General features: G+C 51.1%; 1 protein-coding gene across 1 annotated transcript in view; it reads right to left on the reverse strand.

The window, feature by feature from the left end:
- The window catches only part of LOC111161102 (growth arrest specific 7), a 194,557-nt gene extending 192,935 nt beyond the window's left edge, over positions 1-1,622 (reverse strand). The window contains exon 1 of the mRNA XM_022524586.1: positions 1,389-1,622. Within this exon, the coding sequence (XP_022380294.1) occupies positions 1,389-1,571 (183 nt within the window). The 5' untranslated portion in view covers positions 1,572-1,622. The remainder of the gene's footprint in view (positions 1-1,388) is intronic.
- Positions 1,623-18,567: the final 16,945 nt, after the last annotated feature.

The following is an 18,567-nucleotide window of genomic DNA, read 5'->3' on the forward strand; positions in this document are numbered from 1 at the left end:
TCCTAAGAAGGGATACATGTGCTTTCTCTCACATCTGAATCCCGGGAAGGGAACCAGGGAAGCCCAGGGACACACACCTGAGCCTGCCTGACGCACACCAGTTTCTCAAAATACACAATCGGGAGGGTTCTGGAACCTACTTTTCTGCCAGGCCACGAAAATCTCTTTCAGGCTCAATTTTGTCTGAATGCTACTAATCCCTTTAGGGGGGATTTTGTACCTCTAGGAGGCCACGCTCTCGTTCTGGTAATATTTTCACAGGCTATTTCCCAGCAAACTCACCCAAAATCACTTAGCCCCATCCATCATTCTTTCTTTCTCTCTGTCCTTTTTATTTTTTTTTTCTTTAAGTCCCACCCAGCAATTTCTCTCTAAACTTGCTACCCTGTTCTTTGCAAAGTAGGTCAGAGGTCAAATTATAAATAAATTCAGACCCCGTGATTTGGGAGGTGTTTCTGCAGAACATTTGGTCTATCCTTACACAGTTGTGGATAACCTCCTATTGAAGTCTGTACAACAATCCTGGGGTTGAGCAGCTTTTTACGAAAGGGGATGTCCTATAAGGTCAGTCCTCTCTCCCACTCCGCCCCCACCAAAGGACTTTTGAAACTTCGAAGCCCACTCAGGCTGTGACCATGAGCTCAGCGATTAGAGGACAGGGAGGCCTCCCAACTGTCACCCAGACAATAAACAGCCAGCCGACTTGGCTCAGCAGGTCCTTTGCAGTCCTGGGGGCAGGCCAGAACCCCAGGAACAGGCCACTGTCAGGGTCTGGACCTTAGCCCCGGGAAGCCGGACCAGGAGAGGGGCGCTGCGGCACCCCTGATAGTGCGGGTGGCTGGGGCCGGTGTCCAGCCAAGCTCAGCTGACCAGCAAGTGGGTGGCTCCTAGGCGGCCAGGCAGCCTGACCCGGGGCAGCACGACCGTCCACCGGTGGCAGGCTCCGTGCTCCGGGGCCCGATCGATGCCACTTTTTTTTTTTTTTTTTTTTTTTTTAAACTGATCCCGATCCTCCGCGCGTCTTCCCTAGAGCACGGGACTCCGCAGCCCTCTGCCGGCCCCTGCCACCGCCGGGAGCGCGCCCGGCCGCCCGCTCGCTCCAGAACTCAGACAGGCAACAAGTTGTCCTTCCTCAGGGCGGCCACGATGTGCTCGGGAGGCCCGGCACGGGGGACGCTCCGGGGGCGATCCCCGCGCTGCCCAGCCCCGAGGGGCGCCCGCTGCCTCCGCCGCCGGCAGTGTCGGACGTGCAGCGGCTGCCCCCGGAGGGCTCCGCGGCGCCCCTCGGACAGGGGCGGCTCCGGCGTCCCCGGGTGCGGGCAACAGGTACGGGGGCGCGCGGAGCAGCGCAGCCCCGGGTCTTCCGGTCCCCGGCCCTCGCCCCTTACCTCCAGCAACTGCACGTAGCTCGCTGGGAACCAGCCGCGGAGCCCGTCCTCCTTCTCGCCTTCCCACCAGCCGCCGTCCGGGACCTGCAGCAGCGTGATCAGCTCGCCCGCGGCGAAGCGCAGCCCCTGGCCGTGCCGCTCCCCGGAGAAGGGGTACAGGGTCCGGCAGCGGGCGCCGGACATGGCCTTGGAGCCCGGGCTCACAGCGCAGCCTGCATCCCTGACGAGCCCCGCGGGCTGGGCAGCGGCTCCGCGGGGTCCCAGGCGCCCGGCGCTCCGGGCTCCCGCGCTCTGGGCGCGCGCCGTCTCGGGGGTGCGCGGGGGGTCCCCGGCCAGGCGGGGGACGCGCGCTCCGCGCAGGGCAGCGGAGACTCGCAGGCTTCGCGGAGCAAGCGGCGACGCCCCCGGGCCGGGCAGCTCGCAGATCCAGCTCTGGGCGGGGGGGCGGGGCTCAGGGGGAGGAGACCCAGGCGCCGCGGGCTCGGGAGACAACTTCCCGGGGACGCGGAGCGCGGGCTGCGGCCGCGAGGGCCGGCCGGAGCCGGAGCCGCCCGGGCGCGCGGAAATGCGCAGCTCCCGGGGGAGGTGGGATCCAGAGCATCGCCCGGGGCCCGGCTCGGGGGCGAGGGAGCGGCCGGGCGTCCGCGGAGAGGGGCTGGCGGCGGGGTGGCCGAGCGGGGGCTCGCGCGGAGGCGAGGGGGCGGGGCGGGGGCTGGACCAGAGCGGCCACGCCCGCGGAAGGCTGGGCGCTCCCTCGCCGAGGGGGCAGGTCGCTGGGGAGGGGTCTCGGCGCTCACACCCCCGCCTCCGAAAGCCTTTGGAACAGAAACGCCCTTCCGCGCCGGCTTTGTGGGTCTGGTGGCAGCCGGCGGGTGGCGGGCGCCTCCTCCGGGGTGCCTGCGAGGGAATGTGTCTGCGGCAGCCCCTGTCGGGGTTGGACCTGGGGTTGAACTTGACTCACCGGAAACTGAACAATGGGTGAAGGACAGGTTTGAAGCCTGGCGCCAGAGCCGGGAGGCCGGGTGGCAGTGTGTTACACTGGAGGGACGGGGCGGGAAGGCGACGGAGTTGGGAGCCTCCTGAAGAGGATAAATGGAGGAAGGGGGAAAGGTGAGAGGAACAGCCCCCACCAATTTGCATGCAAAGGGGAGACCGGCCCCAGGGTACCTACCTACCAGTCCTCCTGCAGTCCAGGCGGGCCAGGCTCTAGAGCTCTATACTCATTTACTGGGTCGACAAACTGTGGAAGGCTGCCACACCTTTCATGCAAGGAGCCAGGTAGCTGCGACCATCATCTGGACAGGTGCCTGCTCTCCAGGGACCTGGATGCTGAAGAAACGACCTTGAACAGAGGGTTTAGAAGTAAAAGAAAGTGGATTTCTTCTTTGGCCTACTCTAAAGGAAAACTTCAAGTACTATTCCCTAAGCTGTAAATAACCCTGTTTGCTTCAAATGGCCTCCCCTTAGCTTCTGCTCAGTAATCTTCCTTGGCTCCCTGTTGCCTATTAAATTAAGTACAGACTTCTCAGCCTGTGCCCTTCAGACTCTCCACAACACCTCCCCTAGCCTCATCTCTCAGGATGTTTGCCTGGATACCCCCTTACGAAACCATCTCGTCTTAAGGATGGGCTGAGCCTTAAGATCTCTCAGTGGGTTTCAATCCTGGCTGCCCATTAGAATCACCTGAGTAACTTCTTTAGATGCTTGTGCCCAGGCCCACCCTAGCTTTGGAAAATACACTTTGAGCCATAGTCTGCAATGAAAACATTTTACCTTCAGCTGCCTCAGCCTGGCCTCTGGCCACGGGCAAGCTGACAGAGATTGCTTATCATACCCCATCGGTTGCAAATGCACAAATCCTTCGCGTGGCTTGAAATGGGTGGGGGGGGAGACAAACTCTGGACCACAGTCACCACCGGGAGTCCATCGCTTAAGGCAAAGCTGCAAAATCTGACATAGGAAGCAGTCACTAAAAGTAACAGACCTGATCAGTTACAAGGACCTCAAATTCCCTGTATCGGAGCGGATACGTGAGTGTCGGCAGACCGACCCCAGCTTTCATATCTGATGATAAGGCCCAACTTGATTTAGGACAGCCGGTCCAGAGCCTTCCTGCAACCTCAAATCCTCCACGGTGCCTGCAAGCCACCAGCGACCCAGTCTGGCCTTTGAGAAATTTCGGCGTACAGGACATCCCAAACACTCCAGCTCTAAGCAACCTGCCCCAGATGATTCTGCAACCGCAGGATTGATCATGGCTCTCTGGTCGATACCCAAGGTCGGTCTGGACAGAACTGACCATCCTAGCAGTCAGTGGAACTCCTGTCCCCGATGTCTTATGCATGGAGGAACTTGGACAATACCTAACACCCCAACACCTTTGGGGCTATTTTCCCATCCATGATTGGCATCTGAATCCAGTAGCTGGAACTTGGGCCTTGAGATGGTTAAACCCAGTAGTGACTCCGTGTGGCCTCTCTGGCCTCCCTGTATTCAAACCTCAGCTTTGCCACTTTCTAGCTGTGTGCCCTTAGGCAACTGACTCAGCCTCTCTGAGCTTCCTTTTACACATCCATAGAAGATGGTAGTAGTTCTATGTCATCGTTATTAAGAGGAATAAATCAGTAAAAATGTAAACTATGCCAATACCTGGCATATTAAGTACTCAAATACTAGCAATTATTATCGATCTAGTCCAATGGTCCTGGTTGTTTGTTGTCTAACACCTGTTCTGAGTGAAGATTTCCGAGACAATAATAAGTGGGAAGCTATATCTTTGGGATGCCAAAAATGTTAAAGAAACACACTCTGCGTTTCTGTTTTCTCACAGGATCTTGAAGGAAAGATGAGTTTCTCATCTATTACCCCCTCCCTTGCCTTCCTCTTCCCCAATTTTTTTTTAAGATTTTATTTATTTGTCAGAGAGAGCACAAGCAGGGGGAGTGGCAGGCAGAGGGAGAAGCAGACTCCCCACTGAGCAGGGACCCCCCCCCAACAATGTGGGACTCGATCCCAGGACCCGGAGATCATGACCTTAGCCAAAGTCACTCGCTTAACCTACTGAGCCACCCAGGTGCCCCTCCCCTGATCTTCTAGTACACTCTTAAAATTCTATTTGAAATCTTTAATTATTTAACTTCTTTGAAACTAAGGTATTTTACTGAGAGGTCTCTTAGTAACTCTGGAGGGCAAGCAGATTTGTTTTAATTTCTCTCTTTCCCTCTTAAGGACTAACATGGAGTCTTGCAAAAAAACAAGTAGGCATTTGGTGCTTCCTGAATTCACTTTGCAATATGAACAGGTCTGAACCCCTGCTCGTTTTCAGATTTTCCACATTGCCAAGTTACTCCATAAACACGTGTTAGAACATCTGGATTAGACTATAAACTCCTAAAAGCAGGCTTTCGTCTCTCTTTCTTAGCTTTCTCTCGACACTGTGCATTTATTTGTTAACTATGGGCTGGCGGGGATTTCTTTTCTATCCAAGACAGTCTTCGATGCCTTTCCATCATCAGCCTATGGATGGCAGAGAAATATCAAGGTTTCAGTTTCTTAAAAAAAGCTAAATATAAATTTGCCATCTGACCCCACCAATTCCCTCCTAGATATCTACCTAAGAGAAATGAAAACACGTAGCCACACAGAGGCTTGTCGTGTTCACAGCAGCACATTGAGAATAGCCAAAAAGTGGAAATAATGCAACTGTCCATCAATTAATGAATAGAGTGACAAGACATGGTAGACCCAGCCAGTAGAATATTCTTTTTTTTTTTTTTAAGATTTTATTTATTTATTTGAGAGCGAGAGCAGGAGCGAGAGAGAGCATGAGCAGGGTGGAGGTGGGGAGGGGAAGGGAGAAGCAGACTCCCCGCTGAGCCAGGCGCCCAACTCCCTGTTGGGGAGCGGAACTCAATCCCAGGACCTTGAGATCCTGAGATCTTGACCTGAGCCGAAGGCAGACTCTTAACCGACTGAGCCACCCAGGCGCCCCCCGCTTCAGTGGAACAATCACTCGGCCAAGAAAGGCCTGGAGTACTGACACAGACTACAACATGCAGGAACCACAAAGACACCACAAAGTGGAAAAAAGCCAGATAAAAAAGGCTACCTGTTGTGGGGCGCCTGGTTGGGCACTCATTTGGAGGAGCACGTGACTCTCGACCTAAAGGTTGCGAGTTCGAGCCCCACGTTGGGTGTAGAGATTACCAAAAATAAATAAATTAATTTAAAAAAATGTATGATTGCATTTATAAGAAAATTCCAGAAAAGGCAAATCTATAAGAGATGGTAAATAGATTTGCGGTTGCCCCGGGGCTGGGGGTAAGAAGAGGGAATAAGTAAATGGTCCCGAGGTTTCTTTCTGGGGTGAGGACAATGCTTGAGAATATAATTGTGGTGATGGTTGCACAACTCAGGAAATCACTGAATTGGACACATAAAACAAGGGAAGGTTTTGGTATGTAAATTACACCTCAAAAAAGCGGTTACATAAACCAAAATGTAAACAAGCCTCTATAAAGGCCTCATTCATTCGTCAAGGGTCTCCACCTCCCTTTCCGTGTCTGTGTCCGTTCATTCAACAGCAACCTAAACAGCAGAACCATTAAGCACAGACTAGGAGATGGACAAGGGGCTGGGCTTGGTGGTAGAGACACAGACATAGCCCACCGCACTGTAAATAAGGAATTCCTGTAGGTCAGTAGGAAAGATAGGGGTGAATCCTTAAAAAACAAAAGGTGAAAGACTTGAACAGACGTTTCACCAAAAAAGATACCCAAAAGGCCAATAAAAATGACACCTCAAAAGGTGCTCAACCTCGTGAATCATCAAGAAAAGCAAATCCAAATCCTAAGCAGGTTGCAATACACACCCATGAAAATTAAAAAAAAAAAAAAAAAGAAATAGAAAATGGAATAAGGAGGGCACCTGGGTGGCTCTGTTGGTTAAGCCTCTGCCTTCGGCTCAGGACATGATCCCAGGGCCCTGGGATTGAGCCCCGCATCAGGCTCCCTGCTCGGCAAGAAGCCTGCTTCTCCCTCTCCCGCTCTCCCTACTTGTGTTCCCTCTCTCGCTGTCTCACTCTGTGTTAAATAAATAAACAAAATCTTAAAAAAGAAAAGAAAAGAAAAGAAAAAGAATAAAGTATGGGTGTATTTATAAATAAAAATGGAAATTTACAAAATGTATGGTAAATACCAAAACAAAAGAGAAAATACCGCACACTGAGGAGGACCCAAGGTGGTTGGAGCTCTCCTCCGGGGCTGGCCAGAGCCCGCTGGAAAACGAGATAGTCAGCAAATCTGATTCATAGCATTCCCTAAGACTCATTAGTCCCCCTTGTAGGTGTACGCCCAACCGAGATGTGTTCCTCTGTTCACCAAGAGACATCTACAATGTTCATAGCAGCAATACGTATGATAGCCCAAAACTGAAAACAGCCCAGTCCACCAATGGTAGAGTGGATAAGAGGTGCCTGGCAGGCTCAGTCAGTAGAGTGTACAACTCCTGATCTTTGAGTCCTGAATTCAAGCCCCACACTGGGTGCAGCGCTCACTTAAAAAAAAAATTAGGGGCGCCTGGGTGGCTCAGTGGGTTAAGGCCTCTGCCTTCAGCTCTGGTCATGATTCCAGAGTCCTGGGATCGAGCCCTGCATTGGGTTCTCTGCTCAGCAGGGAGCCTGCTTCCTCCTCTCTCTCTGCCTTGCCTCTCTGCCTACTTGTGATCTCTGTCAAATAAATAAATAAATAAAATCTTTTAAAAAAATAAAAAAAATTAAAGGAAAGAAAATATTATAGTCCCTGACCTCAGTGAACACATAATCTAGATTCTAGATTCTAGAGTATGCTTTTCCAAACTTCTTTGGGTATAGATCTCCCTCAGGAAAACTCCCCAAATTGATGTACTTCTGTTATTTATAATTTAATACGTGAACCACTGAACAAATAGGTACATCACACACAAAATTAAAATGTTAAAAGGGTTGCATTAAAATCTAAAAAGAAGAGGCTTTTTCTACATTGTCTTCCTGTATGATAGTGGATGTTTTTTGTGCGTCCTGGGAGTCAGGGACGTTGAGAGTCAACTTTGAGGAGACAGTGAGCTGGAGAAGGAATTTAGTTACTGGAAATAAGCTTTTTTGGAATCATGACTTTGGAGAAAAGAACTGGGTCCAGTTCTCCTCCTGGAGTCTAGGAGGAGCCTGGCGCAGGGCCGGACGGATCTGTTCCTCTCCTCCCTGGTTCTCCCATCTGGAATCCGAGACAGGCCCAGCCAAAGATTCGGAAACGTCAGCGTCGTAGAATCAAGCTAAAATGGAGTCACTTCTGTCAGGGACGAGATGGAAACGGTCCACATAGGCACATAAAGGAAAACTCAACCTGACCTTCCAAGAATTCACGGCTCTTCCAGAATACCCGCCAATCCCCAAATGCCAAGTCTGTTCACACCATCTCTGGGCTGCCGTGCTCACCTGACTCTGCTCCCCTCACCCAAACAAGAGAGAGGATCACCAGGCAGGGGCGCCTGGGTGGCTCAGTGGGTTAAGCCTCTGCCTTCGGCTCGGGTCATGATCTCAGGGTCCTGGGATCAAGCCCCGCATCGGGCTCTCTGCTCAGCGGGGAGCCTGCTTCCTCCTCTCTCTCTGCCTGCCTCTCTGCCTACTTGTTCTCTCTGACTGTCAAATAAATAAATAAAAATCTTAAAAAAAAAAAAAAGCTGGAAAAGATCAAACAGCTTGTCCATTTACCCCTGAAAACCCCTTAGTCTGTGAGCAACACTGAGCTCATTCCCAAGCTCCCTAACTCACCCTCAAAAGTACTGCAGTAAACTCCGCTTTCGGCGTTGTTTTATTCAGTACGGAGACTTCTGTTTTTGACAGTGAGTCTAAGAATCACTCAAGGCCGTTGTCAGAAAACGATGTCTATTCCCTGAGCCACGTCCCCGGAGATTCTGATCCCTCGGGTCAGGGATGGGACCCAGGAAACCCAGAGTTTTTAACAAACCCCCAGGGATCCTGCTGGAATCCTCCGCCTGAATGGGAGAAACACCATGCAGGGGCAGACCCTCCTTAAACACCGAGGTGGTCATGGATTTCCAGGCATCACCTGTACGATCAGAGCCGCTCATCCTTTAGAAGTAGGAAGGGTTCACATTTGTGTCTCATCCGGCCATCTGAAAGGACGGCAGGGGAGAAGGACAGGGCCAGGGGCCAGCGGAACATGGGAGGCAGAGGACATAGATAGATAAACACTGAGAGGAAACAATTTGTGGGGAAGAGACAGAGTAAGAGAAGGGGGTCGGGGCTGGAAGAGAGAGGGAGGAGGGGAGAGACAAGCAGGTCTATCTTCCAACCAAGCTTCCCCCACCCCTGCCAATATACACACGTGGGCGATGGGACCCCCCCCACCACGCTTCCCCAGAAAGCTGGGGGCTTCATCTGCAAAGACAAGCCTGGAGGGAAGGAGAGGGAAAGACAGAAGAAATTAGGGGCGCCTGGGTGGCTCAGTGGGTTAAAGCCTCTGCCTTCATGGTCATGAAGACCTGATACTCAGGTCATGACCTCAGGGTCCTGGGATTGAACCCCGCATTGGTGGGGGGGGTCTCTGCTCAGCAGGGAGCCTGCTTCCTCCTCTCTCTCTACCTGCCTCTCTGCCTACTTGTGATCTCTCTCTGTCAAATAAATACAGAGAATTCTTAAAAAAAAAAAAAAAAAAGACAGAAGAAATTAAGGACGCTGTGTGGGACCCGAAATCACATTCAGAAACAGAAGTCCATCTTTTTACGGGTCTTGGCGGGCGGGTGGCAAAAGAACTTTCTGCCCTATTCCCTCCCACCCCTGGAGGAAGCAGGGAAGTGTGGAAAAGAGCCTGGCCCTTGGGAGTAAGTAACAACAAAATATCCACAAAGGAGCCCTCCAGAGACAGGCAAAGCCACCAGAAAGAGACAGTCTGAAGGGCCAGGACCCACCTCCAATTTAATGGCTTCCATTAACATATCTAAAGCTTGGACTGCCTTTTGAAAGGTATCCCAGCCTGCTTTTCTTGCCCCAAAGGCAAGCCCAACAGACCCCAATTCCTTACCTACAGGCAGCGCAGCGTGGCTGCAGCTGGGGTTTTCATCCGTAAGAAATGCCCCGCTTAACAAAGTGAGAAAGTAGTTCTAGAATGTTCCTTCAAAGGCGCTCCCTTGACCCTAATCCCTGGAGACTCATGAGCTTTGCAAAAACTCACAGGGGTCGCTGGCCGAGGAAGACTGTCAGGAGCCCCACGTTTTGTGTGTGTGTGTGTGTGTGTGTGTGTGTTTTTCCCAGGACAAAACCCTACCACGCCAGTCTCTATTCTTCTGAAGACTAAAAATAAATTCGGAATTAATCACAACAGAAAAGGAACAGTCTCTTCGAGGACTATAATTAGCTCTCCGTTTATTAATGAAGCCTCCAATTATTAGGCTCGTCCGAGTCCCAAATTTTTGCTTACTAATTATACGCCTAGGACAAGCGGCTTCACCTCTCGAAACCTCCATCTGTAGAATCTTCTCGTCTACACAGGAGAAACAGTGATACTTGTTTCGTGAGACCGTGGGAAGGAACGGCCACAGGAGGCCATCTGGGGACTGTTCCTGCTCAGGGGTCCAGCACTACCAATGTGCACGGGGCTGGGTGCCGACCGGAGGGGGCTCTGCTTCTGAAGCCAGAGAGTGGTCTCTGGAAACATCCAGGCCTGATATCATGAGGAGGTGGAAGGAATGTTTGTTTACTCTCCAGACGAGTAAAAATTCCTGCCAGAACCTTCCAGAACAATGCCAATGAGGAAGCAGAACTCAGGCTGACATTCCCTTGATTTCCCCAACGGGATCTCCCAGTCAAGCGAAGGAGGCTTTTCCAAGCCCTTCTCATGGGCACCTGAAGGTCAGAGCCGAAGAGGCATGAAGGACCCTGTGCGGACCCGTGGGGCATCCTGGAGACTGGGCAGAACGTGCTTCACAAGAGAAACTTCCAGCAAACTGTCCTTCAAAGCTGTCCGTTGCCGCCAAACACCTCACGTGACCTCTAGGAAGCAAAAGGGCAGGGGCGGGGCTCGCCTCTGGCCAGTCAGGGTTGGTGGTAATGAGGCAGCAATCTCTGCTCTCCCAGAGCCCAAGGTCCAGATCCTCCAGGAATCCAGGACTCAGCAAGAACTAGGCAAAAGGAATTTGGAACAAGCAAGGCAAAAAACACCCTCGATGTTGCTCAACATCAAAGTCAGGCTACTTTGACAATGGGGCTTCCTAATTCTCTTTTCCTTCCTTCTTATAGGCTTGACATTTTCCAGAATAAAACAGGACACACAGGCACCTGTGTGTCTGCCGTGCACCTGACTCGTTTTTTTTTTTTTTTTAAGATTTTATGTATTTATTTGACAGAGAGAGAGAGCAAGTAGGCAGAGAGGCAGGCAGAGAGAGGGGGAAGCAGTCTTCCCTCTGAGCAGAGGGCCCGATGCGGGGCTCGATCCCAGGACTCTGGGACCATGACCTGAGCTGAAGGCAGAGGCTTAACACACTGAGCCACCCAGGCACCCCTCAGGTGCACCTGCCTCTTAACCAAAGTCCTTCAGAACCTCCGTCGAGCCGACTCACTCTTCAAATAATTCTAACAAACAAGCTTTTTAAATCTGGTCTTCCCAGCTTACAGTATATGGAACAGGGTATCTTGACGGCAGGAGGAAGGGATCGCTTGACAATCGCAGGCTAGAGATCTGGAAGAATCCCTAAAAAAGGCTCCAGAAAGTCCAGAGTATCTGAGCCCAGAGTCAATTGTCTTGCGGTGAGAGCTGGTATCAGACTGAGCCACACAAAAATTACGCCAGATCGTTTCTGATCTCCGCACATACTGGTGTTAACGCCATAGACTCAAGGTAGTGTCCCTCCGTCCAGACCCACCTGGAACAGGTAAAGCGAGGGATGTGGAGGTCTCTGCTCTGCCCCGAGCCTCCCACCTTCCTTACAGACTGTCCCTGTCTAATGCTTTCCATTCTGGTTACTCTGGATTTGGCTCACCAGGATTCCTGGGAGCTTGGGACAAGTCCAGAGGCTTGGGACCAACTCCGAGAGACTTGAGCTGAGGCGTCCAGGAGGGTTCTCAGGCACAGACCCGTCTGAGGATAGCGCTTCCCACCTTTCGTTACCCATTAGAATTCCCTGGAAATTAAAAAAAAAAAATTTTCCGATGGCCAGATTGTAGTCCATACCTAGTGGGAGCCAGGCCACAAGCTTCTTTTAAAGATCTTCCGGGACAGCCAAGTTTGGGAACCACCGACCCAGTGAACCATGCATGACAGAGTCAGCCGACAACCTCCGTTTCCAACGGCAGGAATCACCTGCAGCCCCAAACACACCACTTCCTCAGGGAGCAAACATAGGGCAAGGGAAGGCAAAGGGCTGCCCAGACAGGTGGCTCTGGGTAGGTCCTGGGTCAAGTTCACCGTATTCCCGAGTCGGGGCTCGATGGTTTCTCCCACCTGGCTGTGTGCCTCTGGGGGTGGGACACCTGGGAGGGCCTGCTGCCTCAGCCCCGTCTGTTTCCCGGGGCAGCCTTGCCTTCTGAGGCTTGCTTCACGAGGGACACACACTGGGGAGCCACTTCCCCTGCCTGGGAGCGCAGCCCAGGACCCGCCAGGGAGCGTGTTGCCATGACGATGGATCCTGGCATACTGTTCCCCAGCCCCCTTCTGCTCCTGCAAGAGCCCTGTGAAAAATCAGCATTCGCAGGGTTTCCCAGGGTTTCCCAGGCTGCCTGGACGTCTCCACAGGAGGGGGATGTGGGAGGTTTCTCCCTCTCTCCGCTTCTGGTGGGGGGAGGAGAAGATGGGGTGAAGGCAAGACCAACAGCCTCAAAAGCAAACCCCCCCAGGCTCCCCGTCTACTGGGAGACATAAAGAAATCTACCCCGGGGACAGCGGACAGCGAGGATGGTCAACTATCATTGTTGTCACGATGTTTATCCACAGCAAAGGGGTTCGGGACCGATGAAGGAGAAGGGGCCATTTCTCTGGGTGGGGGAAGGGGGGTCCGGGCCTGGAGATAGGAGAGGAAGCGTGGAGACGTACCAAAGAGTGATTCTGAGACAGAGAGAGAGAGAGGAAGAGAGAGAAAGAGAAACTGAAGAAAGAGGATGAGAGGAAGGACTGCAGGGAGCAGGGGTGGGAAGCCTGATGGAGAAATCAGAAGCCGCAGGGGTGGGGATGGCGAAGGGGGCGTGGAGAGAAGACTGAGGAAGGAGAGCCTGTTCGTGACCCATGGTCCTGGAAACAAATGATTGCAAAACGTAGACAACACGGAGTATTATCTCCCACGGTCTGTAGGTGAGGAATTCAGGAGCAGGTGCCTTGGATGTTCCTGGCGTGGGGTCTCTCCTGAGGGGGCAGGCAAAGTGTCAGCAGGACCTAATTTATCTGAGGGCTTGACTCCGACTGGAGGACGACCTTCCAAGGTGGCTCACTCATGTGCCTGGAGAGCCCCGTGGAGGCTGTTGGCGGTTCACCTCCATTCTTCAGCATGGGGTGCTTGGGTGTCCCCCTGACATGGCAGCTGATCCCCCCTCCCTCTCCAGAAAGAAAGAGGTCCACAAGCCAGGAAGGCACAGCTGCAGTATCTTTAATGACCTAGCTCTGGAAGTAACATCTTCTTGGTTACAGAGGCAGCCTGGCACGGGCTGGGAGCATCTTTGCAGGGGTGCGAACAGCAGGAAGTGAAGATCGTTGCAGGCTGTATTGGAGGCTGGCTTACAACAAAGAGTAAACCCTTTCTGAGTCATGGGACTGCAGCATGGAATGGTGTAGATTTATCCTTGCGGGAGGGAACCCAGCAGATGGGGCGAGTGGGGACTACCATCCAGGCTGAACTTGGAGAGTCTGGCCACGCCCCAGTCAAAGCAGACAGGTACACCTTACCTTAATACACCTCTCTAGAAGAAGTACGTGCACTATTCCTCCAAAGGGGTGGCTTGTGTCTCGGCCTTAATTTATCAGACTACTTTCAAAGGTAAGTAACAGAAAATCCAACTTAAAAAAAAAAAGGAAAAAGAAGGAAATGAGAATAATACATTGATTCATATAAATGAAGGGTGCAGCGGTATGAAGCTTCAGGCATGGCTGGATCCAGGGTCTCAAACAACATTGTGACCTCTCTGTCTTAACTCTGCTTTCTTCTGATTTGATGTAACTCTGTGTTAGCTTTACTCTCTTAAAGCTCTCTCATTACCCTGGCCCCCAGGAGCCCCAGGATGGACAGTCTTTCTTCTAGCATTTGAAATAAGTTTGGGAACCTGACTCTCTCTCTCTCTCTCTCTCTCTCTCTGCCCCTACCCTCGAATGTTTACCATAGCCAGGGAGATGGGGTATGCTGATTGGCTTAACCTGTGATGTATGGCCACCCGTAGACACTGAGGGGGCTGGCTCAGCTCCATGCAACAGTACCCAAATAAGTTTTATCAAAGGGAGCTCTTGAATGCTGGAACCAGGGAAAGAGAGATGATGCTGGCCAGGTCAAAATCACAACATTCCACAAGCCCCAGGCCAGCATTGCACTGACCACAGGGAGAGGGGTCCTCCTGGGGCCTTGGGGTGAAGCTGCCCAATCAGATCATCTCCGAGGTACAGAGGTAAAGGGGGTCCACGTGGCTGCTGACTTAGGTGAGGTCAGAGGCTTGGTTTTCCCCAGGCGTGGCTGGTGGACCCTCCCATCACAGACTCAAGATCCAAGCTGTAGACCTTTCAGAATAAAAAAAGCCACATTTTGTTTTCAGAGTACTTTTCTCAACAGCAGAAACTACATTTATAATACAAGAGAGAATCTAGGGGTGCCTGGGTGGCTCAGTCGGTGAAGCGTCTGCCTTGGGCTTGGGACATGATCTCAGAGTCCTAGGATCGAGCCCCGTGTCAGGCTCGCTCTCTGCTCAGCGACAAGTCTGCTTCTCCCTCTGCCTCTGTGATCTCTCTCTTTCTCAAATGAATAAACGAAATCTTAAAAAAAAAAAAGAGAGAGAGAGAGAAAGAATCTATTCATTTATCAGGTTTTTTCCCCATCAGATGCATTGGAAACCCTGCCCAGATGCAGGATGCCTTGGGACCAAACAATGTTTAAACAAACGTGTAAAGAAGCCCACACCCAAGACTGGCCCCTTTTAGAGTTTCACTGTTGGTACCCTTTGCTTGGGAATATCTACTCCCAGGCTTAAGCAGGACAAGCCGGACTCTTCTCTTGGAGTTGGAGATCTCCCCGGCTGTGCCCATTTTTCAAGGTCCAGATTTCGAGTTGAAAGTCTGCTGCTTTCCCCGTCCCCCTGCTTGAGGCATATTCTTCTCCAGTTGGGGGGAATTTATCAATGTTACCCCCTCTGCATCTCTCAGCCTCAAAAATGCTTGCACCCTCCCGTGTAATAGCAAACCTTGCTTTACCTACGTGGCGCTTGGTCCTGAGGCAGAGAGAGAGCAAAACAGAGACAGCACCAATATCCTGGTTCAGGTTCTAAGCCAGATTCTGCCACGAGACCCAGCTTCCTGCTAGCACACTCCATGGCTCCCTCCTTCCCCTTTAAGGCTTCTTATCTATATGTCAGTAACTCCATCACGACAATTTCAGATTCTGCTAAATTCTGCATTTTAAAATCTGGCTCTGTGAAAATTTGCAGGAGAAATGGCTTCTATTTTTAAAGGGGCTGATTCTTTCCTTTTTTTTTTTTTTTTTTACTCCTGATCATTTTCAAGTGAAATTTAAACTTAACAAAGCAGTTTTGAAAGCCCAGCTGCACGATGCAGCCCCTGGAGCTGGGTCAGTGTTTCACAAAGTGGGGCGACACTCCCGCTGGTGGCCTGGTGGTTCATTAGATAATTGTAGGGGACACGGGAATGAGCACGTACAGTGATGCGAAGTTGAATGCATTGATGGGTATCAAACTTGGGGTTTCACGAATATCTTTGCTGGCAGCGGGTGAGGGTAAAGAGCTTGGCTTAGCTCAGAATTGATTTAAAGAAAAATGTCAGCAAACGGGTTACAGTATTGGTAGATATTGGTATGACTCATGAAGGGGGGCGGGGGGGGGGAGTCTGGCGGTTTCCTGCGGCTGCTGTTGACAAATGATGACAAGCTCGACTTTCAGCCACACGTATTTATTCTCTTATAGTGGTGGAAGCCAGAAGTCCGAAATCAGCTTTGGGGGGCTGAAGTCAAAGTGTTGGCAGGACCATGTTTCCTCCAAAGGCTGTAGCGGAGAATGCATTTCTTACTTCTTCCTGCCTGCCTGGAGGCTGTTGTATGCCTCCGCTCGCGGTCACATCATTCCAACCCATCCACCTCTGATCACGTGGCTTCTTCCTCCTCCTCTGTGTTTAGTGAAGTCTCCTCCGCCTCCCTTTTATGAAGACACATGTGATAACATTTAGAGACCACCCAGATCATCCCAGGGTCATCTCCCTGTCTCAAAATCCTTAAAAGAATCACATCTGTAATTATTTTTTAAAGATTCTATTTGTTTATTTGACAGAGAGAGAGAGAGAGTGCATGAGCAGTGGAGAGGGGGAGAGAGAAATGGAGAAGCAGATCCTCTGCGTAGCAGAGAGCCTGATGTGGAACTCGATCCCAGGATCCTGGGATCATGACCTGAGCCAAAGGCAGATGCGTAAATGACTGAGCCACCCAGCACCCACATCTGCACTTTTTTGTTTGTTTGTTTGTTTGTTTTTGGCCAAACCAGGTAACATATTCATAGGTCCCAGAGGTGAATTAGGATGTAGCTGTCTTTGGGGGAAAGGAGGAAATTTATTCAGTCTAGCACGGTAGGCACAGGAAGTTTGGGGAGCACAGAGCAGGTTAGGAAGTCAGACTCATACTGGCCAAATTCATACACTTGAGGCCATCACCCCCTGTTGTGGAATGGATTTTGTCCTCTGCTCCTCCCTTCTCCTCACCAAAGATATGCCGGAGAAGTGGGAAACGGGGGAAGGACAATCGTCTGGGGGACTTTGGGGAAGACTTACTTGGGAGTCTTGGGAGTGACCTGGGAAAAATTCATTCACCATAAGCTGAGACTCTAAGGGTTTGATTCACTGGGGCATGAACTTGCGACAGGCAGCCACCTTAGAAAACACGAAATTTAAATTGCCCAGGTTCAAATGAGTGTTGTTTTACTCCATACAGATCACTACCTCGGGGCCCCATCTCAGATTGGCGCTGTATTTATTTAAATTGCTTTTGAAATGTTAATCACTGAATGTTAATAAACAAAGTAATTATTCTTTATTTTCTTATGGGTTCCATTTATTAAAGGGAACTGATATTATTCATGACTTCACCGGGAAGCATGAGATGCGTTAAGGAGGCTAATGCGCGGTCGCCTTGTGAAATTAACGAAGACGTTTTCTTATTGCATAATCAGTAAATTGGAAACAAGATTCTCACATTTCAGGGAAAGGTGCCTTCACAACTTCTCGCTCAATCTGATTAGTGCATTCACAGCGAGAGCTTTCTCTTGGGAGCCTTTCTGCAAGGAGGGTTTACCAGCTGAACTCATGTAATTCAGCAAGTTCAAGTGTGCCAATGGGGGCGGGTGGAGAAGACGGAATATATCCCCAGCCACTTTGATCATCCGCTCCGCCTGCTCTCCACCCCCCTGCCCACCGCCCACCCGCACATCTGCACTGGCCTGAGATCTTTCTGGCTCCAGTGGCACCAGCAAGTGATGTCTCCTTTGGCCAAGCAGACAAGAGCAGACCTAAGGAGCCAGAAAGCTCTCGGGGAGAGGCACGGGCAATCTGCAGCTGGCAGGAAGAGGAAGCCAGAGGAGCGGGGTGGTCAGCTCCTTCTCCGAGCAAAACCCTTACAGCCCTGGCAGGATGCTGGTTCAAAGCACAGGCTAAAGGGGTGGCCTGGCAACCTTTCTTGGACACTGCTCTTCTGGGGGCTCAGTAGGGGGAGGGAGAGATGCTGGCTCAGATCCATAAGGAATCTCCATCGTTTTCATGCTTGGCCCCTGCTTCTTAGTAAATGGGGTTCATATTTAGAGAAGACCCAGTGCAGGGTCTTCTCCCTAAATGTGGGTCCTTTTTCTTTTAAAGATTTTATTTATTTATTTATTTGAGAGAGAGAGTGTGCACACAGTAGGGGGAAGGGCAGAGGGAGAAGCAGATTGCCCCAGACTGCTCGGGGCTCCATCCCAGGACCCATCCCAGGACCCTGAGATCATGACCTGAGCCAAAGGCAGACGCTTAACCCACTGAGCCACCCAGGCGCCCCAACGCCATCCTTTTATATAAAAGGTGCATTGTTAGAAAAGAGAGGAGAGCTTTCGTCAGACACAGAGCAGACCTTCTCAAGAAAAGAGGATGAGGTCATACAGAGGCTGGGATCCCAGGTTCCAGAGACGAAGTGCCAATCAGAGTTGGTCAGAGACGTGAGGGGAGGGATACCTTGCTGGTTTGAGTCACAGGAACTTTCACTAGTGACCAACAGTTCAAAGCAAGGAATAAAAGTCTCAAAACATTACATCAGGAGAAAAAGAAGCTTGAAATGAACACAACATACATTTACTATGATAGATGATGATTAATCTTCTTATGAATTATGGATGCGGCATATAGAATTTGTCTCAACATTTTTCATAGGTGTTCCCTAAACTGACTGTCGTGTTTATAATAGGCAGCAATTAAATAAAATACATTTATTTTCGGTCTTAGAATGTTAAAAACAAAACGCTCTCAAGTCCCATGGGGGGACAGATTCAGTGACTGTAAAGGTCCCTTACACCTTCCTTGAGGGCAGAGCTGTGAGGTGGACGGAACGTGGGCTCTGGCATTAGCCATGACTTTGAATCAAATCCTGCCACTCCCCACTGTGTAGCTTTGGGTTGGTTACTTCTCCCATGTCTTGTTCTCATTTACAAAAAATGGTGATACCACCTCCCTTCTGAGGTGGTTGGTGATGACCAGATCGAAGGACATTGGGCAGGTACCCAAGCCCCCCCAGTGTGTGCCTCAAAGCTCCCGGTCATAATTCCAACTGGGATCTCCCCGTGCCTTCCTTCCATCCCCTGCCTGACCCTGCTCCTGCCTGGCTTTTGCAGGTGGACACTGACCACATAAGTGTGGGCATCTTTGGTTTAAGAGGCAGGAATCCAACAAGAGGAACCAGAAAAATGCCAGTATACGAAGGG

The sequence above is a fragment of the Enhydra lutris genome, unplaced genomic scaffold, assembly GCF_002288905.1.
Source record: "Enhydra lutris kenyoni isolate GAN:26980312 unplaced genomic scaffold, ASM228890v2 scaffoldscaffold82, whole genome shotgun sequence".
NCBI classification, from domain to species: domain Eukaryota; kingdom Metazoa; phylum Chordata; class Mammalia; order Carnivora; family Mustelidae; genus Enhydra; species Enhydra lutris.